The sequence below is a fragment of the Branchiostoma floridae genome, chromosome 11 (genome assembly GCF_000003815.2).
Source record: "Branchiostoma floridae strain S238N-H82 chromosome 11, Bfl_VNyyK, whole genome shotgun sequence".
NCBI classification, from domain to species: Eukaryota; Metazoa; Chordata; class Leptocardii; order Amphioxiformes; family Branchiostomatidae; genus Branchiostoma; species Branchiostoma floridae.
The window spans coordinates 5,515,534-5,539,342 of NC_049989.1; the positions used below are offsets into that span (position 1 = coordinate 5,515,534).

At 38.6% G+C, this 23,809-nt stretch overlaps 2 protein-coding genes across 5 annotated transcripts in view; one reads left to right on the forward strand and one right to left on the reverse strand.

The window, feature by feature from the left end:
- Nucleotides 1–4,552, forward strand: LOC118426488. Of its 2 annotated transcripts, XR_004832397.1 has the most exons (4): nt 12–478; nt 875–1,100; nt 2,552–2,740; nt 3,008–4,552. XR_004832397.1 is itself a non-coding variant. In XM_035835926.1 (3 exons), the coding sequence occupies exons 1-3, from the start codon at nt 360–362 to the stop codon at nt 2,153–2,155; spliced, it is 411 nt and encodes a 136-aa protein (XP_035691819.1). In that variant the 5' UTR covers nt 1–359; the 3' UTR covers nt 2,156–2,491. The 2 variants fall into 2 exon arrangements, 1 of the variants encoding a protein (XP_035691819.1); XM_035835926.1 differs by lacking the exons at nt 2,552–2,740; nt 3,008–4,552 and adding an exon at nt 2,090–2,491 and having other exon boundaries at nt 1–478.
- LOC118426462 overlaps nt 3,330–23,809 on the reverse strand; it is a 25,826-nt gene continuing 5,346 nt past the window's right edge. The window contains exons 5-31 of one of the 3 annotated variants that reach the window (XM_035835881.1): nt 23,096–23,204; nt 22,501–22,574; nt 21,064–21,181; nt 19,442–19,492; nt 18,771–18,872; nt 17,955–18,108; nt 16,651–16,757; nt 16,109–16,252; nt 15,525–15,640; nt 14,603–14,762; nt 14,100–14,208; nt 13,594–13,654; nt 13,255–13,326; nt 12,776–12,955; nt 12,459–12,585; nt 11,791–11,920; nt 10,731–10,869; nt 10,211–10,392; nt 9,480–9,618; nt 8,931–9,034; nt 8,495–8,570; nt 7,371–7,499; nt 6,854–6,931; nt 6,336–6,453; nt 5,940–5,998; nt 5,500–5,636; nt 3,330–5,016 (exon numbers count right to left, since the gene is read on the reverse strand). In XM_035835881.1, coding sequence (XP_035691774.1) covers nt 4,986–5,016; nt 5,500–5,636; nt 5,940–5,998; nt 6,336–6,453; nt 6,854–6,931; nt 7,371–7,499; nt 8,495–8,570; nt 8,931–9,034; nt 9,480–9,618; nt 10,211–10,392; nt 10,731–10,869; nt 11,791–11,920; nt 12,459–12,585; nt 12,776–12,955; nt 13,255–13,326; nt 13,594–13,654; nt 14,100–14,208; nt 14,603–14,762; nt 15,525–15,640; nt 16,109–16,252; nt 16,651–16,757; nt 17,955–18,108; nt 18,771–18,872; nt 19,442–19,492; nt 21,064–21,181; nt 22,501–22,574; nt 23,096–23,204 — 3,006 coding nt within the window. In that variant the 3' untranslated portion in view covers nt 3,330–4,985. Of the gene's footprint in view, nt 5,017–5,499; nt 5,637–5,939; nt 5,999–6,335; nt 6,454–6,853; nt 6,938–7,370; nt 7,502–8,494; nt 8,571–8,930; nt 9,035–9,479; nt 9,619–10,210; nt 10,393–10,730; nt 10,870–11,790; nt 11,921–12,458; nt 12,586–12,775; nt 12,956–13,254; nt 13,327–13,593; nt 13,655–14,099; nt 14,209–14,602; nt 14,763–15,524; nt 15,641–16,108; nt 16,253–16,650; nt 16,758–17,954; nt 18,109–18,770; nt 18,873–19,441; nt 19,493–21,063; nt 21,182–22,500; nt 22,575–23,095; nt 23,205–23,809 lie in introns of those variants that run through there. The other 2 variants (XM_035835880.1, XR_004832396.1) reach the window with 2 other exon arrangements.

The following is a 23,809-nucleotide window of genomic DNA, read 5'->3' on the forward strand; positions in this document are numbered from 1 at the left end:
TCTCACCCTGCCATCATCACCCTCCATCGCACACTCTATGCCTTGAGGGCGTCTTATAGACTGGAACTTCCACAAACAACATACCACAAAAGCAACATGGCCGCTGAACACTTAGAGGTAGTGCTCATTTTATAGAGCATAGGCTGTACCTGTTGCAAGAGAGTGCGATAGTTACATTAATTTTTAATTAAGGGATCACCATATCTGTTTTTCTGGCCAATGCTTGGTTGTTCTGGGTGAGTATGGGAGGGTATGATAGACGCACCATCGTGGTTTACAGCACACGAACATGTCCAAACTTAACGTGAGAAGCACCAACTCGTCACAACTCATTCCTTCTCACTGACAACCCGTCCAAAATGCCGGGAACTGAAGCCTTCACCAAGCCTTTCCAGGACGGGTTGGCGAAGTTTTTCCACTTCTACAGCCGACTCGAGACGAAGGAACTGCCAAATGATCTGGAGACTGGGAAAAGGAAGTACGTCCCCCTTTGTTATTTTCTTGTAAATTGCTTATAATGACACCACAGTACTGGAACGACAGGTTGTACAGACAAACATTCCTAGTATACATGGAGAACCATCCAGAAAACGTCGTAAGATGTTACACCTAAGTTCGAAGTAAACATTCCCTTAATGTACATATGGCATGCATGCCTTTGTGTACACAGAAAAGAAAATATCCTGGATACATGTATAGCAGTCATGTAACTCTTAGACTGTAGCAAACGTTCAGTTAAAGCTACAACTATAGAACGTTGAAATCCAAGATTATGTGTTTATGACGTTAAGTAGTTGTAGAACTGAAAAGCACAAAAAAGTTTTTAAAGTAAAAAAAAAAAAAACAACGATGGATTAAGATATATATTTCTCAGGAGAGAGAAACCACATGTGTCAAAGTTAGACCTGAGAGACTTGGAGGATGATGACGTGGTTATATTTGACCGGACGTGGTACGTCATACGCCCGTCAGGACGTCATTGTGACGTCGATCCTTTGGTGATGACGCTACGTCCACCTGGACAGACTGACGTCACCAGGACGCTGAGACGTCTGAGAGGAATGACCACCTGCTGCTCTGTCCTTGGATGGATCACAACTGTAAGCACTTGTCTTCAAGTTTAAGACATAACATTGGTCAGTCTACCTGCAAGGTTTGAGAAGTCAGTTTACAAATATCAAAAGTCAGTTTGCAAATATCAAAAGCAGCATATCTGAATATACAGTAGAGATTGGACTGCTTTCTTCATTTGATAAGGCAACAAGGAATCAGTTTTGTAGATGATATCCTCTGGACACCACCAAATTAATGTGTACGTTTTAGAAATCGAATACGGTCCCTAAGCAGATGTTGGGATGAAACATTTTATGTTTCCTGAGTGAAGGCCGGGCTTCTCCGGCAGCCACTTGCCTCATATAAGCAGAAAAAAGTTGCTGAGTAAAGGTAAAGGTTGTAAAGGAAAAAAACGGATGACGTCCACATATATACTTAACTTTAATATCCTACAAAATATGATGCACATATAAATGTAGGTGGCGCTTCGACGGGCGGACAAAGTGTTACAAGGGCTCCTCGCATGGCTCCTAAAAATGTATCCTTTCAATATCAAATAGTGCTTTAAAGGTATTCTAGATGTATGTAAAGATGTATACACCTATATGACACGTTTTCGCCAGTTTAAAGGCCGATTTATGTATATTATCGCGTTTTAAAAGTCATGATCATATACCCTATTAGAGCCCAAACTGCAGTACCGCTTCCGACCGCGACCAGAAAAGTGGCAAAGACGACCATCAAATTGCCGAATTTCGGTCTTTTCGGGAATGGGGAAATCGCGGAAGGCTCGCAAAGGGGTTTGAATGTTTGAGGCTTATTTGACTTTGTTATACTTTCTCAAGCAGGTCCAGACATGTTAACATACATTTAGAATTACCTCAAAGACTTTTAAAACACGAGTTAATGAAAAATCGATCAGCTTCTAGGCGCAACGCGAGAGTACGTCGAGTTTCCACCTACATGCACGTTACTAGTACTTCTTCCACGTGATAAGGATACATCTAGACATCATTATTTTTCCTTAACTTAACAGCTGTTCATCTGCTTATATGGGGCAATAGACTGTCAGAGAAGCCTGGTCACCACCCGGAAAACATAACCGGATTTCCACCCTAACATCTGTTTGGAGATTAGGTAGTCTCGTAGGTAGTTTCATAAGACGGTGTAACAAGCTAACAACAAGCTAATATCTCTTTTTTAGACGGTAACTTCGTTATGTTGTCCAGTCTAAGAAGGAGATGTAACATTAATTGGTATAACCTCATTCAATTTGGTCTTGTTGAAAACTGACGAAAATCGAGTTGCCGATGCGATATCATCCATGCACACAATGAAGTCAGTGTTAAATCAAGGAGGTTTAACCTCTTCGGTTAAATGAAGTCTGTGTTAAATTGGAATCATCACAGATTTACAATTTCCAGAGAGCCTGCCGTGATATTGACTTACCGATATCTTTACAGATTATAAAGTCTTCTTTTTCGCTGTCTTTATCCAGACGTGCCCCCTCCTTTGTGTCTGCCGGCGGAGTGGGCATCAGGCCCTCTAGCCGCATGTATCATGTGCACCCGAGATCTGGACGGGATCATGAACTCTATTTGGTGACTTCACAAGATTCCCTAACAACAGGAATCTGGAGGCGAGACTGACAATGCAACCGCGAAACCTACACATCTCCCGATATAAGGTCAGCAAATTGACCTGCCTCTAAAAGTTACCTTGCCTCCCACTCTTCAAAGTCGATGATTTGTTTGAGTCCAATTTTTGTGTTGGATATTGCAGTTAAACTAAATCTAGTTCAAGAATGACCTCTCCCAACACAGATGAACTTTCAAGTTAATGTTGGTAACTTTTATTGTTGAATCTCGGTTGTAGACTTTTGAGGCTAAAATGTAAGAATCCAATTGAATCCAAGTCTTTTAGTGTATGCTTTTTTCTCATATCACATTTACAGGAACAGCAGTAGTTGCTGTACCCAGTTCTGCACTGACAGCAAGAGATGGTCCAGCTGACATGGGATGCTGTTCGTTCTAAGCTCCCTTATTCAGGCAAGAAAGGGCGATGAACAGCTAGAAAACCATTCTTAATGTTCTCCTTCTGAGTGGATAGCTTACAAGTAAATGTCTTTTTTTAAGTAACCAATCAAGAAAGTGGAAATTCTTTTCATAGTCTAACATCATTTGAATTCAGGTTCTGTGCCATAAACTATATAATATCAGTTTCAACATTTTCATACAAGCTCTGCACTGTGATACAGAGAGCAGAGAGCCAAGCCATTGACAGGAGACTGGATTTATTGTGAGGTAATCAAAATATGTTCATCATAATACAACAGAGAAGTAAATGTAATGAATTAACTGTATCTCATTTAATTTCATTACAGAAATTCATGTCACATGATGGTGCACTTTGAACTGTAGCGCACCAAGGGGTACTATTTAAACTGTACCAAGCATTCCATACATGGAAGGGAGGCAAGTTAGATATAACGTTAAACATAATTACAATTTTATGATGCATGAAATGACAATGTTTAGAAAATCTACAGAAAACATTGCATTTGTATGATGATATGACTTACAACAATTGTAAAAGGCAAGACATCACTTTATGTGTATTTGCAATACAAAATCTACCCCAATTATAGCTAAGGAAGGATATGATAGATGTAAACATTTGTATTTTCTGTTCGTTAACATATACAAGACTTAGTACAATACTTAATTTGTATCATGATAACATTGTGTGAATATTGGAGGAACCCAGCCTCTTAGAAATGTCTTTTGTTACAAGCTTACATCATATAGATAGGAAAACAAATAATTATGAAATATACACACCGTACAAAGACACAGTACATATACATAATGAAATAAGAGAATATTTTTGAATTATGGAAGAGTTGTAGTCTACAGTTTGAGATCTAAATGTACAATATCTATATATATATTGCTGCAGAATTTTGTTACTATTTTGTTTAACACTTAAATTAGATAAAGATTAAATTTGACTGTAATGTTTGTAAAATTTGAAAGAACAGGCTCATTGGTGATAGCCTACATGTACATGTATAAAAAGCTACCCATAAGGTGAAGAACAAGTAGCAAGGCACTTTGAATCATTAGGTAAACAAACACTGCCAATAGAAATGGTTCCTTGGCAGGCTTTTGGGAGAAAAGAGATTAATCTCTATTATCTTCAATAGATATGCTATACATGTTACTACTGGCCACCAGAGTGTCATGGTTTCACTTGTCATGCAATGCTCCTTCCATTACTGACGGAACGATATAAAAAAAACTGTATATACTCTAAAGTAATTCACTATAGATCTGTCTGCCAATATAGTCTATTATCTATTTTTTTCTACCATGGATGAAATCTTCAATATTCAATAACAATGTGACAAGCGAGACTGGGATTCTGACGAGCTTGTCCTTATAAAATGAGGGGAAGACATGTTTGAAAAAAAGCTTGACATTAAAATAAAAAAGAAGTACTCAACAGATCAACAGAGTTACGTTCTGTAGTATTTCATTCCATGGCACTGTTTAAAATCACAGATCTTAAAATGGACCTGGCATTAAGTCTAACAATGATGTGAACCTTCTCATTTGAGTCAAACATTGTGCCAAGAAATGTGTGGAAGGCCCCTGGACCCTGCCAGGGGTATTTCACAAATTGTGTATTTCTAAATTAAAAATATTAATAAACATACTGTGGCTTGGTATGATGACTTGATGAGCTAAATATGATTGTTACTTAGGCTCAAGCATTATGTGGCTTTCTAGAAATGTTAATTACATAATTTGATGTCTTAGTTCTAACAGACTACATATTCAGCCTGTTCCAAAAGCATCTGTTGGGTGAAAACCTTTAATTTTTAAGTTGCTGTCTCTCACAACAGAGTTCTGCATTTCCCTTGACTGTTGTCAACAGAACTCTTCATTTCCTGAGAAGTCCCTGCAGAAGGAACAGAAAAGTTATGATGAATTTCTACATTCATAAAAGAAAGTGTCTCGCATGAAATAAGATTGGAAAAAAAGGTTTGAAAAAAATATTGAAATCACTTATCTACAAATCACAAAACCTTGTAGAGATAAGTTGTTCCTTGGGAAGGACTCCGAAGGAGTGTTGAAATGGAACAAGCACAGTAAAAAAGATTCAAATTCAAAATTAGTTTTATTTCTGGCCTAGCACTGAAACTACAGTAGATACACATAATGTTATATGTAATTAATTGTCCTAGTGTACAAAGAATATAGTTATTGATTGTTCCATTTGTATTGTTCTTGTTAGCAGGGACATTACATAGCCACAGGCTGGTTGAATAGTCCTGCCTGTGCTGTTACAACCTGAGTTCTGTATCTGTATCTGTATCTATGATGATAGCCGGTATAACCACCCTTCGGCATAACACACCAGAACCGACAGATAACTACTGACCCTGCCTCCATGTCATCCCCCATGTACTGCAGCAGCTGTGGAGCCTGTTCTATCACCACATTCAGCAGCTGGTCCAGATAAGCCTTCTGCTCCGAACTCTCGCGGACATTCTCCTTCAGGGCGGCCAGGATGGTGTCCTGGACAACAAATTTAGGAGATGTACTGACAGGTTAACTTCTAAAGTGTGTTAGACAAGAAAGAATAAAATGACAAGAGTGTAATATTGTAAAAAGATGAGAACAAAATATTTTTCCTGTAAAATATGTCATTTCAACTAAAAGTGGTTCTTCTATGTTTTGTAAATTTGTGACTTTATCAACAGGTGCTTCTTTCCCCGTTTTTCTCAATATGCCTAATTCCCTGCTTGTATAGGTCATGCTGCTGACCTTTTTAAACTTTCTATTTCAAAGTTTGTGTTAACAGATGTACACTCACTGTACCTTGTTAGAATCTTTTAGAGTCTCCCAAATTGGTGGCTCATCCCCTTTTCTTCTGTGGCCTGTAAAAGAAGTAAAACTGTCATTAGAAAAAAAACAACCTTGTCTGATGTTTCAAGACTGAAATCACATGCCAACTGATTACTAACAGAATAAGCCCCTATCTATAATTCTTTTTTCAACTGATTGAAACTCAACATCTTCTGTGAGACCAATACGTTTATGAAGGTTAGACATCAAGTAAGATACTCCAAAAAGCAGTAACTCAAGCAACTGGATATGATTTTTGAAACAGTTAGATGTGTCACTGATGAAAGATATCTGAAACATCTGCCAGTGACCATTTCCAAAAAAATCATTTGCTTTTGCTTGAGTAACTGCATTTTGGCATATATGAACCTTTCTTTGTTTTTCTCCTAAGACCTGGCCTTCTTTCCTCTTCATCTTCCTCCTCCAGCATCTGTATCTCCTCTAGAGCATCATCTCTCTCCTTCTGCAGGGCCAACATTGTTGCTTCCTGTTGGGGGCCAAGGATACAATAAGATAAATGTTGTTCTTGATTCTTTTAAATTTAATATCCAGAATACATAATGCATGTAGGTAGGTTGATTGCTGTGTGTAGAGAAAAGGTTTAGGACTGTCCATCTTTTTATCTGTGTTAAAATTAGAGCATAACTGGTAACTTGGTAGAAATGCCTACACATACAGTTGTACCTAAACAACTTCACAGCTCTAAATTCTACATCCAAAAAAGAACAATGAATGTATTATCATTTCAAAACTACAAGATCCAATAATATCACCCCAGAACCAAAGTTTTGAATATTTTCACTTCATTTTTACATCGAAGAGTGAAATTTATCATCAGAATTGTAGATGTACACAGAATCTGCTACAGAAACAGACAGAAGACTGACCCTTGCCCTGAGCTCCCCCTCCAGCTTAGTGACATGGTTCTCCTGCTGGGCCAGCTCTCTCTTCAGCCTCTTCACTTCCTGTAACTGTCAGAACAACAAAGTTTACAATCACAGGGGAAAGCTGCTCAACAAAAGGCAATAAACAACAATAAGTTTTAACAAACACATGGGAAAGCTACAACTATAAGAGCATCAAAGTTTACAATCACAAGGCAATAAACAACAATAAATGTATTTCTACAATACCCCAGTCTAGAATAATGAGTGTTTCAATTTAAAAACTGAAATCTACAAGATAATGCTGCCCATTTCTTGTACCAAATTTTAGTTTCTTAAACAAATAACACTATAAGCCATATATCTACATTGTAGTGGAATATATGTTACTTTCTATACATATATATATATATATAACAACAAACTGCAAGTTGTCAAAAGTACAGGGTATCAAAATGCCATCACATCTACCTACAAAATTTCCCTATGACAAGAGTAAGGCATACAAACAAAAGCCCACCTGATCATGCATGTGGTCCAGTCCATTAGTGACAGGGGTGGGGGCAGGTGTGGGGAGGGGGATCTCCTTGTGCTGTAACTCCTCGATCTTGTCACGTAGGTCCTTCCACGTCCTCTCAGACACCTCCAGCTACAAATGTTGGTGAAGATAAAATATCATCAAACATTGTGTGAAGAAACATATCTATTGGAGGAACCCAGCCTCTTAGAAATATCTTTTGTTACAAGCTTGCATCATATAGATAGGAAAACAAATAATTATGAAATATACACACCGTACAAAGACACAATACTGTAATTCCTGATTTTTTCGCTGTACTTTTATGTTCACGGTTTTCACTATGACGACTATAACGTGAACTTATCATTACAGATAACAAATAATTCACAGCCTTTTTTTAAGCGCATATGCTGCCATCGTGAACATTTAGTTCAGAGTTTAATTTTCTTAGACCGTGAAAGTTTGGTACCGAGAAGACAAAGTGAATTACAGTACATATACATAATGAAATAAGAGAATTTTTTGAATTATGGAAGAGTTGTAGTCTACAGTTTGAGATCTAAAAGTACAATATCTATATACAGTATATATTGCTGCAAAACCTACATATCAATTTGTTACTGGAGACATTTTTTAAAAGCTGTTATTGAAACACTTAGCAAAACACGATTGACTTATTAGTTATGAAACACATGTGTGCTTGATTCTTAACAAACTTGTTGTCCTGATTACAACCAAAAGTTGTTGGATAATACACTTTCAAGATGCTATTTACCCTCTACTCTACTCTGTTGATGAAATTTCAACTACAAAGAAAGCAAATGCATAATGTTAACCTTCACATGGTCTAGCCTAACAAACTTCTGCTCTGTTCAGTCTTACATAAACACCTTATATCTATGGTTACTAGTCTCTTCAGCTCTGTCAAGCCAGTTGTGACATTATATAATTGAACACCACAAGGTGTCTGCTGCTTTACCAGTAACCATTGTGTTGGCTGTCTGGTCGAGGTCATTGACCTCATTTGTTTGAAGAAGAAGAAGAAGAAACAGAGCAGAAACAATATGTTTCCTGTCCGTGAAGGTAAACATAGTTGCCTTCACTTCAGTCTGTGAATGACGTACCTTTTTTCTCAGAGTTTCAGCTGTTTCCTCTGAGGTCTGCTTTTCCAACAAAACCTCTTGCTCTCTGTCCTTCAACCTGTAACAGCCAGTACAGATGTTATACTCAGGATGAAGAGGTCTAATAGTTAAACAAATCAGCTTTATATGATTAGCGGAGATGTTGCCAATAATTAACAATAATCCGCAAAACAATTGACCACTTATTCTGCAAATGAGAAAAGGCAATACTTACAGATTTTATTTGCATGGCAAAAGAGAAACAAGACAATCTGATAATAATATTAGTCTGTATCATTCAAGCTGTCAGGGATGATTTGGTCTTCTCCACCGACCAGCGGAAGAGCTGCTTAGAAGCTTGACTTAGCCAGACAAGAGATAATATTGACAAAATCTTACACCCCTGCAACTGTGGTTGAAACTTTGTAGTGAGACCTACCTTTCTACTTCCTGTCTCATCCTGGAGTTCTCCTCCTGTTGCTCCTGTAATTCTGCCATCACCATGGTGATATCATCCTTCAGGCGAGACAGCTCCCCCTCAACCTGAACCAATAAGAAAAAAAAATTCATCAGACCTTTCTTCTTGAATGTGTTTGTGTACGTTGCACAAAAGTATGAGTCAAATAGCATGAGTGGTTCTGTGGTTCATATCCTGCTGCTGCCCTAAAAGACTATATTTGAATTGTGGCTATGGCTACCTGATTAATGAATACATCATTAGCTTGACAGTTCTTTGTTAATTACTGCCTATTTCTGCAGTAACTGTTGTATGGAGCTAGCCTTGGTGCTGAACTCTTGGTTCATCTAGTTTACAGTCGTCAGGACGGGATGTTAAGCCATGATACACTGTTCATTGTCCTCAAAACTGCTAATACAACTGTTACTGTAACTCATAAAAGTTAGTAAGCATGCAAATTAGTTTAAACAGTGTTAGCCAATGATTCCAGTTGGCCATCAATGGCACATCTCAAGGTTTCCTGTCCCTTACCCTGTCCAGCTCCTCCTGTTTGTTGTCCTGTGGTACTTTCCTGAGTACGACGACCTCCGCAGGTTGTTTGGTACCCAGCAGAGACCCCAGCATGGACTGATCCACGCTCCTGATGTCTTCACCATTGATCTCAAGCAACCTGCACAAACACAACACATACACAAAGGCTTCAAAATGACACCTCAGAGATGACGGTATTATACCGGTTTCGACTTTATTCATCTTTCTCAAGAATCAATGGCCGACAGGCTGAATAAAGGTTCAGAAACTTGAACTATGTGGCTCCAGATGTCTCACTGAGGGATGACTGGGTGCGATAGATGTTGGTTAGCTGAGGGATGAGTCAACTCTACTATATACTACATACGCAAATGCTTCTTCCATTGAAATGGCATGGCCCATCATTCACTATCATTCAAGCATATAACAATGATTTTATTGGAAATTTAGGCCTGTCGAGCTAATTGCAAGCGAACAAAATCAAATACTAAGTTATAAATGAACTAAGTAATCTAAATTCTAACATACTAAAACTAAGTGATTGAATGTACACTCATCCAAACATACAATCACTAGGCCTAGATCACTAAAAGAAGCTAAGGTATTGGACAGAACTACTGAGAAAGAAATAAAGGAGGCAATCAAAATTTGTTCACACTAAATTTGTATTTGGTTACCATGCTAACCAAGAGGAAGAACTTGACGAAGTATATGTAAGAAAGTCAACTAACCTGTCTCCTTCCATTAACCCACAATCTTTCCCTACGGACAGGACTTTCAGCATCTTGTTCTTGTCTGGAGAAGCTGTGAAGCCATAACCACCTGGACCAGGGGTCAGGGTCAGGGTCAGGATGGCCGTGGTTATGTCAGGGGAGACCAGAGGATACAGGGACACTTTTTCTTCTGACTTTTGCTGAAGATGAGAAAAAGTCACATGGAAACAAAAAAGGTAAGAGATATGTAGTATATAGAGTGACTGCAGCAGTAGAGAGAGACTGCAGCAATAGAGATGTTTTGCTAAAAGAGTTATCCTTTAAATAATTGTAAATATATTGTAATGAAACCACAGTAAAGTGTACCTGGAAGCCAGTGTAGACAAGTACACATACAAGCTTTGAAAAACTCTTTATTTCCTCTGTGCATCAAAAGTAACAAATTTCTAGATGAAGAGAATACAATTCCCATAGCCCTGTCCATCTCCGTGGGTGGGGCTACAACATACAGGGCTGGTCTATCCCTCCAAGAACCTACATTTTTCTGTAATTCCAGTTTTGCCTCCTCCACCTCCTCCAGTAGGTCTGCCTGTCTCTGCTGCAAACTCAGCAGAGTCGTCTCCTCCATGGCAAGTTTGTACTCCAGCTCTGCATGCTGGATACTCGCATCTATGGTGCTGTGGGAACAACAACATAACTGTGAAAATCATTCCTTGTTCTTAAACATATGTCTACAGGTACCTGAGTAATATGTTATTAGCCTATTCCACAGATGGTAAAACAGATTAACAGACACTGACACTGTCAAGATATACCATTTACAACTACCTTGTTCCTACGTACTGTAACATCTACTTAGAATTATATAAAAAAAGCCAGTGATTTCTTATCATTTCTGCAGTAACTGTTGTATGGAGCTATCCTTGGTGCTGAACTCTTGGTTAAGCTGGTTTACAGTGTTTGTGTCCCTGTCTGTGTGCCATTCTCTGCCGGGGCCTTGCTTTTCCTTGCCTTTTCTTTGCATATAAATGTAGATATAACTGTCACTGCTAGGCTTTGCCAATGTTGTAACTGCTGGATGAAGCCATCCTTGGAGCTGAACATTTTGAACATGTGCCTCTGGTATGTACCTTGTCTTCTTAATTTCAAACAAACAAAACATTAAAATTACCTGTTACTGCTAGGCTCAAGCCTGGCCCATACCTGCTGTAGCTGTTAAACAGACCTGTCCTTGGTGCTGATTTCTTGAAAAAGTGTTTCCACCATGTCTATGAACCACACAGTCTACACCTTGCCTTAGTTTTGAACAATGAAATATAGATCTTTCCTGATACTGCTAGGTTCCTGTTGTGGTTGTTGGGTTATGCTGTCCTTGGTGCTGATCTTGACTAGCCTAGTCATTCTATCAGTAAACCACACAGTCTGTGCCTTGCTTAAGTTTTGAACAATGAAATATAGATCTTACCTTTTACCGCTATTTTCGTGTTGTGGTTGTTGGGTTGTAGACTCATTGATCTTAACTAGTCTAAGCCTCCATCTCTGAACAACACACATTCTGTGCCTTGCTTTACTTTCAAACAGTGGGATATCAATCTTACGTGTTACTGCTAGGCTCCAGCCTGGCCTGTTCCTGCTGTAGTTGCTGGATGGCACTCTCCTTGGTGCTGATCTCCTGGCTGATCTGGTCCAGCTGAGCCTGTAGTGACTCCAGCACTTCAGCATAGTTACCTGGGCAGACAGGGAGATGACCTACCATTTCAGTTTATCCTAAGATCATCCTGGCACATTTGCATATGTTTACAATGTTTGGTTGATTTTTCATTTCCCTTGCATCAATACCAGTTGACAATATAAACTACTATTTTTTTTTCATTCTCCTGTCAATTCGACTGATGAGCAGGCAGACAGGCATTTACTGGTGGGTTCAGCAACCTGTTTGCCTGACCAGCACACGACTTTTTATGTTGAAGGTCTACTATATGTTAATGATAATATTAAATGTACTAACAATTCATAACTGGAACATCACAATTGAGAACTATGATTTGTCTTCAAAGTATGGCCTATGAATGATACATGTACCTGGAATTCAGTTTTCAGTTCAGTTTATTAGCTCATTAAAATTTACCATCAAAGTCACAATAGAGGGGGAGACAAACCAGGTGACTGCTCATTTCTACATGTTATCTCCCCAAGAATGTAAAGTTTAATGTAGATAAGACAAAGTAAGTTACAATAGTAGATACACAATGTTCTTCCAGTATACCTTGTATCTTTGCCTCTGTAGTGCTGTGTCTTCTGTGTCTGTCTGCTTCTAACTTCTGCACTAAGTTGGCCTCCTGTTGTCTGTAGCCATCCTGTAGTTCTGACAGGGTCTTTTGTAGACTGGCACACTGCAATGACACAACACTGGGCATTTAAAGACCTCAACTATGTCCAGCAAAGTAAAGAAGCAAATGCCAATGACTTGAGCATGTTTAAGAGTAGTATCTGATACCCAATCAACAACTAGTTGGGCAGGCTTGGCTGTACGTATTCCAGATCAACAACACAGTACCAAAAACAAGCTTGACAACCTCTGACCTGTCTGTCTCTCTCCTGAAGTTGTTCACTGGTATTTTGTAAGGTGGTGATGGTGACTTCCTTCTTCTCAAGCTGCTCCTTAAGTTCAGCTACCTGTCTTTGAAGGTCAGCTAGGGTCACAGCCTGCTTATCGACCTCTGACCCCGGGGGCGTGGTCAGAGCCTGCTCTATACTGGCCATCTGTGGGTGAATCAACAAGTGGTGTAACCATGAGATTTTTTTCTACTATGCTTTGAGCAAGGTCAACCAATATTTTCCACATATGACATGGGACAAATTCTGCAGTATTTCAAGTTAGAGGGGCAAAACTACCACTAAAGATGGTCTACCTATACTATTATAGTATAATACCAGGGTGCCAGGCTAGCCTCTTTTTGGGGCAACGACCCTGGAAAATACTTCTCCAGCTAATTGAACTTTAGTAGTGTGTATGTCATTTAAATTTTTGTCAAAACTAGAAAACTTGTCTAAAAGCCTACCTCTGCCTCCACCTTGTTGAGTTTCTCCATGTCCACTGCCTTGGAGTCCGACCCTGAGGATGTGATGCTTCCCTGGATCACACACACAGACACAGGGAAAGTCAACATCAGCTTAACAATCCAGTCTTACTCACTCAACCAAAAATGAAACAATCGAATGATTTTCCCCTGGGATTTGAGGTACATGTATGTTACATACAGTATGAGAAGTGACAGAGAGCATTTTTGTGTTCATCGGTATTTTGATTAAGCTGATATATATCAGGGATTGCTGGGGGTTACTGCTATACACATGTCCTTTATGGTTTGAATTCTAATAGAATAATATATCTGACTCACTGCTGATGTGTTGGAATACGTTGATGTCTGAGAGAGTAGAGAAGAGTTCCTTCTGATGACACTGAAAATATAAGGAAATTTCACACACTCATGAGTCTGAGATGAGTTATTTTATATCAATAAACATCCATCCAAATAACATCATATATCTACATAACAGTTATCACATAAAGATTAAAAACAGATGGTTGGAACTGACTGGTCATTATAGATCCTGAAGAAAGTGACAGTGGTAGTTATATCTCCAAGCAGATCCTATGGTAGCATAAGATAGTATCAAAAGCTGGCAGAGGAGTGAAGCCAGCCTAGGAGTGTGTTTGGCTACCAGAGATCTGCCATCACAGAAACAGGGTGGAGCATTTCTATTCAACAATGGTGTTGCTGCCCCTCCCCTGTGGCCATATTAACAGCTACATGGATATCCGTGGTGCTAATAATTTTTATGACCAAAATATATCTTTATTGGGACAAGTTCATAGACACCCATACAAGCAGTAGAGGCCCACCTAGCTATGGGCCCATCCATCTGCTCCTCCCTGCTCTCCTTGTCACACACAACAAAACAGGTGCAGCTGATCTGTCCCAGACAGTCACTCTCCTCCAACTCACGGATCCCTGATGCAGAAACAACATCAGAGGGGGAAGCAACCTACAAATCTGACTCCTTTTCAATAATAGAAGGTTTATGTGCAAGTTCATGTTCAAAAGCTAATGGCAAGTACATGAAAGATACACAGGAGACATAGACGTGACAATGGACAGTGATAACCATTATTATAACCAGAAATTACTCAAATCTCAATGTTTGCTATATTCAGACAAAATGAGTTTGGCATCTTTTTCCATGATTTGTGGGTTTTGTGATTTTTAGAGGAAAGTGGCTTTCTGTTAATCTGTGAACATGGGAAAGTTAGAATTAATGTTACAAGAATCCATTTCTGATAGATTTATGGCGGATGAGTAAATGTTTTACAAATAAACTGATTTGAAGCTGATTATGATTTGTTACCTCCTTCTTTGTCTATTTCCATCATACAGAACAAGTCCAGGTCCACGTTCTTCAGCCCAAACTTCCGTAACGTGAGCCGCATCACATCCAGGTATGCGGAATTCTGGGATACCTTGAAGCTCTTCCCACGAGACTTGTGGCCAGTAATTCTGCAGATAACCTGCCAAATAAGGAATAAGGATGCTGGGTTACAAGATGTGATGTACGTGATAACTTAATAAAGGTAGTTTAGTAATTTTTTAGTAATTTTGAATTTGTTTAAAAATTAGCTTGATTTCGAAGTTTTTTGTATTTTCTGTTCTGTTCTTTTTATAGGATTATTGTTGTGACGAGTTTCTGTAATTAATGACTTTGAATTGTTATTGCTTAACTTATGTTGAGTTAAACACAGTCATGTATGTTTGATTAGTTACGTTTTATAATATATTATGTTTACGATTATTGTTATGTTTATGTTGATTGATTTGGGCTCCCTTGAAAATCAGTTTTTCAAAACTGTAGGGACTACCCTAAAAGATTAATGAATAAATGAAAGTAATCATATAATGTCACATATAGATGTAGGGAGGCACAACAACAGAACATAATGTGCATGTGAAAGCCCCAGGCAATCAAAATAGCTGGTGAATAATCAGTGGCAAAGTCAACTGTCAACAACAACTGGATACTATTTAACCAATGACCAGCCTGGTACCTAAGTTGCAATGTGTTATCAAGTTGAGGAGCTGTTGTTTGTACTTACAACATGACATCTATTGGATGTTTAGTCAATGTTGCATCAAAATTTTGTCTGTTGCAAACAATATCTTTTCTCACACAACAGTTTGAAAACAATAGAAGGGATATCAATTCCCTACATCTGCAAACGCAACCTTAAATGATACATTCTGCTTAAGAGTTGATGCAGGCTACGATGCCTTACCTTGATGGATTGTCCAGAGTCCCATCTCCGTAGCTCGAAGCGGTGACTGGTGAAGCTGGGCCAAGCCCTCTGCACTGCTATTGGCCACTCTGTCCTGACTAGCCTGCGCTCACGACCTGCACACGGTAGTTCAAACCAACAGTTATCAAGAAAGCAAAAATTTGCATTATCTTATTTGTAATAGTGAATGCTTGACCATGTCAATTGAGTTCCAAATTCTATTTGCATCCTTATGAGTAAATCACATTACCCATCGGAAAAGAAATTCTATCAGGAAAACAGACTTTGTGATTTGAATTTTGTTATCTTTCCCTTTAAGAAAGGAAGAGTGCATCTTAACAAAAAAAACAACTAATTTTTCCTGATCGCCTCATCTATTTCTTATTCATTCATTCATCTTTTTATCTATTTAGTTTTACCACATTTTCACCATCTCAAGATGTCAACCCCGAGACTAGACTGTAAGGTTTGAACCACTCACACCAGGAAGGACCCCTACTCTTTTCGACAAGTGGTAGGTTCTTTAACGTGCTCGAGGTGTGGCTCTTTGATAAAAAGAGAAAGGTAGGTGTTGATTCTGTCACCTTCTGTCCCAGACTGCATGGCCACCTGCATGATACAGTAGAGTCTGGGGTCCTCTGCCAGGTCCAGGGACTCCATACACTGCTGTACCAGCTCAGCTGCTGTGGTGCCCTCCAGCACCTGGTACGTACTGCAGTAGAAGGTGCCTGGAAACAAAGGGCAGACAAACTCTGACTGGATAGTAGTTACAGGCTACTATTTTCTATAGCATGTACATATTTCTATTGATCATGTCACATCAACTACTGTAAATGCAGAAACTTTCGCAGTGGTTTAATGTTCGCAGTGGCCACTTCACCACAAACTTAAAACCACCATGAGCATTTTTCCATGACAGTAAGAGACTACAGTGCATGGTGTTACCGTGAACTTAAAACCACAGCGAAAAGTTCTTTTTCTCGCTACCGCAAAATTAAATCCCCGCGAACTTAAATACATTTACAGTATTTTCTATAGCATGTACATGAAACATTTCTACTGATCATGTCACATCACATAATTGTTTGAGGATAGATTTTAGGACTTGTATCATATAATGTCTTACCAGGCTCCAAGACGTCGTTCCAGACCTGCACAGAGTTGCCGTCTGGTCTGCCATCTCTCTTGCTGAACAGGGACTTGGGAGACACTGCTTCCTTCAGTCTGGAGAGCCTAATATTACACAAATCATGAAAATTAACACCCAAACAGATAATGCGTCATATGAAAACATGCATGTAGTTATAGCTTCTTCCTGAACTCTTGACAAAATGAGACAGTCATGTGCATGACATTGTATATTAGATGCTCACACACTAGTAGAGCGATAAATCTTAGGGACGTCCAGAAGTCAATCACAAAAATGGGGTTACAAAATGAAAAAAAGTGAACAACAGCAGGATCAAAAGCATAAAAAAGGAACTTTGTACAACTATACTCACATTGCCAGCATTCTGGTATGAAAAATACACCTGGAATTTTTTTACGATGTCCAACACCTGGCTTGTTCTTTAATTACCGATAGTCTAAAAATCCTTAACTCTTGCCTGAGGTTTGCTACCACACTATAGAACTCCGATTTTGTCATGAATAACCGTTGGTGTGACTTTCTTGATGCATTCCAGGAGAAAGCCAACCACCTGTTACCAACAAACTTGGAACGAACCACTCGCAGAACTTCATGGGGGGCATTTCAATAGAACTTACTCAAACTTTATGACAACTTCAAACTTCTAGAATGTAAGCAAGTAAAATCAAATAACTGCTTAATCAGGTAATTAATTCAGACAGATTGAATCATATTTCCCAAACTACTTACGAAGTAACTGGTTTACTACTAGATAGTACATGTAGAAGGCCTGGTAGCTTGTAGAGGGACAATAATCAAACTGTGACCAATTCATGTTTCACACCCACACCGACACTTTACATCTGTAGCGAGCAACTGATCAAGTAGCAACTTCCTGTTTCTATATTTGGGTATGACATTATACAACTGTTGGACAAGAAATACATGCAAATGTACCCTCATGGAACAGAAGCAGGGTAGTTTCAATGAAACATTAATATTAACCTAGTACATTTTTTACACAGAAACATGACAGAAGATGATCTCCTATAATGGACAGAAAAGGTGCTAAAGATAGCCAGGATGGAACATTTTTCAATTAATCTACATAAAAGGACATTTTCTACCAGGAAGAAAATTTTAGGAACAAAGGTTAGTTCTACTGACTTGCTCCCAATAATTGATATCGAATGATGATGTATGTGTCTGAGTACATGTTATAGTTTTTTACTTAGTCATTTCTTATTCACATACTTAGTCATTCTTGATTCAAGAGTGGTAAGATACATCAGTATACCCACCCTTTCTTCATCTTGTTGGGTGTACCAGGACTGTTATTACTAGCTCGTGTGGGGTGGGGGGGCAGCTCTATCCCATAGGCATTACTGGATGTTCTCCTCAGAGCCTGCATAGCAGCTGCTAGCTTGTCTCGATCATAGGTGTTGTCAAGGTGGTCTAAAATTGTTAATGCATCAATAATTGAAATTTTGCATGAAACATTTACTTTAGTAGAGCATTAGCTAAACAGCACATGCATTTATGTAATAATTTTCACATGAATTATGTGATATGAGAAGAATAAGAAATAGTTGAAGAAAAAAAGGTGCCAGTTTTCCAGGATAGTTATTTGAGGCAAAGTCTAGTCTAGGGTTGGCAGGTTTTTCTAGGGTAGGTAGGGAAACAGAAACACAACATTTTTTCCCCTAGGGCTACACGAACTTTATTTGTTGTTTCTCGGATTTCCCAACCCTATTTTTCCGATTTAAAAAAAACAAAACTTTTCAAATTGATGGCCACACCTTGCAATTGTGTTGACAAAATTTCACTGCCTCTCCTTTTTCAAATTAACTAAGGACCTCAAATTCCAGTAGCTGGACGGTACATTTTTCTTCAAACTTTGGACTTTGCTACCAGGGACCCCCTAAATGTTGAAAGCTTGGATTTTCCTGCCCGATCTCTCTCACCCCAGACTTTTTGAAAAGTTTTTTTTTTTTAATTTTTTTTCGAGAAACAACAAATAAAATTAGTGTGGCCTAGACCTAACAGTACAAAACTGGTGTGATACATCTGAACAGACTACCAATATGTGAAACAAACAGACTACATATGATGATCACCTATTGCACTTGGGTCGACATCAGCTGCCTCTGGGTGGAGCAGGTCGTACACGTGGGACAGGATCCGCTCACGGTCCTCAGGGTCATGGATTGTCATGGAGTCTGCAGGGGGAGGTACAAAAGGAAATAATACATTCAGATAAAAAGGATGAGTGGAATACATACTAATAGATGTTGTTTTGATTTGTAGGCACTGAAAGTCAAGTTGTACACTGCAAAGCCAGTGACGCATTATTTAATATTGTCCAATTATCATGGGGAGAAAATCACTTGGAGGTTTAAATCATGAAATGCAACCAATATAATTCTGACATTCTGAAATTTCAAATTTGTCTTGAAGGCTTTAGAGATAACAAGCACCTTTCAACTGGCATCAAATGATCAAGAGGCCAGGGTAAGTGGAAATGAGGTTGAATGGGGTTAAGGGTTTGATTCCTGGCATTCTTGCTTGACATTGTGCCCTTTACAAAACTTTCGTCACTCCACCCAGCTGTAAAAAGGGGAGGTAAAAGGTGGTATAGAAGGAGAAGTTTGGACTCCTCTTTCCAATACCATACCCTTAAGACACAATGTACAGTCACTGTGGATAATAATCCACTGACCCTATGGTCTCAAGAAAACAATGGGACTAAGTATACCTTAACCTTTTATAGAATTAGATGTTGCCTTACCAAGTAGTTGTGGGTCCAGCTGAAGAAGCTGCTGTCCTGTGATGTGTTTGGCTGTAAACAAAACAACAATTCATACATATGCATACTATCACCTGTCAATGTTCACAGTAATCCTTCAAGGATACAATTCTCTGTTGGAAATTAACCTTGATACCAATAGTAAATGTACATTTAATGTGCCAACGCAGATCACTTATCATAATAAGTATGATGCATGTAAACATACACTGCTGATGACATTAAAAATATTTGGAGGGCAAAACAACGGTTTTACCTTGTGACTCCTGCATGTCCATACGTGTTGGTTCAAATATTTCTGACTACTTTTTGGTGAATTGTATGTAACTGCCCATTACCCAGTCTTTAGGTAATAAAATTCTGAGATACATAAAATTATTGATGACTTTTAATCATTTATGAGCACTACAATAAAACCCATTCACTTTGGAGATGTTTAACCTAATCTGTTAGGACACTCATTTCTTAGCTTCAATGATCACAGTAGGCACAGAAAAAGTTAGGAAATTTTAACCCTCTGATTAAGTTTTCTACAGGAAACAATGGACACACATGTTGTTTACATCTTTCTTATGCAACTTGGTGACGATTTTACGAACTTCACGCTTGTTGACAGTACAATAATTGTTGCGGATGATAATAGTATTGGACATCCAATAGACATGTGAAGGCGTCCACTGCAAGAAAAGGGTGTCAAGGAACAGTTCTTAACCTTAGTAGAGAAGTACAGTCAAACCTGGTCTACCGACCACCTCTGCATAACAATCCACTGTCCACTACGACTGCTTTTCGGCGGTCCCTTGAATTTTCCCATAGATACAAGCATTAAGACCCATCTACAAATTTCTAACTGATAAGAGAACAGCTGCTACAGTCATGCTGGTGTTGCTGAAAGATTTATCACTACTGAATCATTTTGTATATTGATTTATTTCTTAGTTAAGTGTACTGTCTGTTTTATGGCCAATTCTTCCTGTATCATTTATCAAGATATGAAAATTTAACTACCTTTATTTCCCGAAATTGCTACTGGGATACATGAAATCGATCTGTTGTTTAACAGACCTCTTGCTCTGTTGCAACTGTTGGCAACTCATACCATAAAAAGGTGAACATTTATTAATATGTTACCCAGGAACTTGAAAATCAAATAACATCAACCTTACAGTAAGGTTACGGTAGTGTTTTGGTGATGGGGCTAGGTAGGAGGCTAGGGAGATTAGATGTATAGCCATCTTTATTACCTTTTAAGCATTTATTACCTTATGGATAATTCATATATCTACCTTTGACAGTTAAGAATTATAGCCCTGTGCTTACCTTACCTTAGACCTCCTGCAACACTGTTGCATTGGTCAACTCGGTGAGCGTACTTTCTCCATTCTAAGGGTGTGGTTTTGAGCAGCTATAATAAATGCCATGCTTTCCATGTTGTGCACCACTTGTTATTGTACAGTCTGTCAACACGCTTATTGGCATTTAACAAGAAGCCCAATAGGATGTTTGTTTCTATTTTTTTTGGTAATCTTATCTGTAACCAAAGTTGGTTAATATACATTCTTTTGGCTTCATATATAGAGTAAATAAAAGGGACAGTTGCTCACCCCTGAAGACGTGAATGAACTTGTCCAGCCCAGTAGACTGCAGCCATCCACAGACGTCACCTTCGCCCCAGTCTGTAGGGTCCTTCTGTCTCCACATGGTGCTCACTTCAGCATCAACCTAGTCACAACAATTCACAGCAATGGAACAAACATCTAGGCTGTAACATGTACAGTTGGTCCACTCTATGTAGTCTGCAGCGTAAAAAGGGCTACAAATGATACATTTGGGGATTTCCTCCTTTCTTTTGAACATCTCCTTTGACTTCCATTTTTATCTTTCTGTAACACTTTCAAATTTCGTAAGTCAAATGCTATCAGTGATGATTTAGACATAGAGTGGAGGTGGATTTAAGTCCACCCACCTACATGTACACTGTATCCTGTTCATCTTTCTTTGGGAAGTCCTTCTGTAAAAACTTGAAGTTGTCTTCAAAGGTCTTTGAAAAGTATATACCTAAACTGCTTTCAAGAAACACCAACTGCTTAAAAGTGGACTGAAATATTCTTTGAACTCGAAAAATCCTAATGTGTTTCAAATCTTTGGACCTGTCCAAGTAAGAATGGCATTAAGAGTACGGATCTGAGCTCTTTTAGTATTAGCTTATTACATAAACGTACAGTAACTGATACTTAAATGCTATCAAATGCTTTCCCTCAATTTATAGATCAAAGGGTAAATCAAACATCACTAAGTATTAACGTCATTTTTCCGGCAGCAGTAACATTTAGATGGCTTATTGTATAAATGTACAGTAATTGAAAAAGAATACGGGTAATGTCATATTATTCCTGTTCTTATAGTTCAAAGGCTAGCCAAGCATCCATTAGTGTACAGGTGTCAATTTGTATTCGATTACATAATGTAATAAAGAGACAGTACTTTCTGCTGTTAACTGTGACATTTAGGAAGGGGTTTGAGGCTTTATGTGAGTTTGTTACACACACAAATGTACAGTAAGTCAATACAGCATTAAAGCTTTTGAAGGTGTGCTTTCTGGTAAACACCTTGAAGGGTAAGCCACATGTAATAAACCCTAGGATTTTTACCTGTGTCCTGGTTTCCTCTGATAGGAGTAACATGAGAATGGGGCTCTCTATCGTATCCATTGTAATGTTCAAGAAAATGGATGTTGAACCCTTCTGACTTTTACTGACTCGTGTCCTTAATCTCTCAGACCAACTCAGCTCAACGCCCTGGTCAACTCAGCTTAACACTCTTACTCTAACCCTAATTGCAACCCTAACCCTGGTCAAGATGACCAGGGTGCTGGGCTGAGTTCAAAAGGTTCAAATCATCCTGATCCCCAAGAAACTGATACTCCTTTGAATTTAGAGACTGTACAGTTATATTGTTCTTTCTTCCAAACATGTGTCACTAAAAGTGATTAGTGATAAACATCAATGATAGAATTCTCCAACGGTTGTTAGACAACTTACATCTTTGCCATTTTGCTGTAACAGTTGTGGTTCCACAATGGCAGTGCTGGGTTCACGAGGGGGGTGGGACAAGCCTAGGGTGGACACGCAGCATGCAACATCATCATGCATTACAGCACAACACAATACAACAAAACACATCAAACAAATAAAGACAAATAAACATCAAAATAAAAACATTGCAGGTGCAGTTAAACGTGAAACTAGGGTGATGCTGATTTTTAGAAAGTATTTTACAGTCTAGCATTTAACTTTCATCTTATTTTCAGTCATAAGCCACTGATGATATAATGTCTAAGTGGTCACATGTATATGCTGAGCAAACACTTTTTCAGTTGTCTATGAAGGCTGGCTGAGTGAGATATGACAAAAGATATTGAAAATTGATTTTTGTTGGGTATAACACAGAAAATTTGCATCACCCCTGTTGAAGTTGAATTTTTACTAAAAAATAAAGTAAATCTGGAGAACAAAATTCTTGAACAAAAAGGAAAGTAAACGTCTGTGCAAGACAACCATGCATTATAGCAGTCTACATGCAAAATGATTTTTATAAACTCCAAACACATATCAGTACAGGTAATTTCTGTGGTACCTGATTTCAATAGTGACTGTGGCTGGCTGTCATTCAGCAGAACATCTGATCCTTCCACTTTGGAAGCAGAGATGTCAGTTTTGTTTTGAGACTCAGTTTTCTGCTGCTCCTGTGAGAAAGAAATAACAATCACAAAGCTGACAACAGATGTATGATTATAGCCAAATACAGACACATTGGCCTTATTACCCCTCCAAACAGCAGGGAACTCACAAAGTCATGCAACAATGAGATGATTTGTTATGTAGAGAGAGCATTTTATAAAGCAGGGCTACACGTACAGATGGGTTTGGTACACAAGCAGCGATTGGTCTTTGAAAGCAGGTGCTGTCAAGTACGCACAAAGTAACCTTCTCAATTTCAAATACTCAGATCCGGGACTTAAGTCAGATATGAAAATCACACCATTAGCCTTGGTAAGGTGGATCAGCACGCTAGATGGAAGTATTGCATAACACACTGGAATAAAGGACTACGGTTCAAAGACAACTAGACTGTACCATACATAACACTGGTGATACTTCGGAAATGGATTATTTTTCCAAACAATCGCGGTGTCCCTTACGAAAAAAACAAGGGACATCTGTCCGAGAGCTTTTACACCATTAAATTCAACACTGCACAATACTTGGAGTGTGAATGTAGTCTTCAAAGCACATGAAAGAATATTTTTAAAACGAAGAAGCTTTGGTTTCAGGGAACTTCTTTCATTTT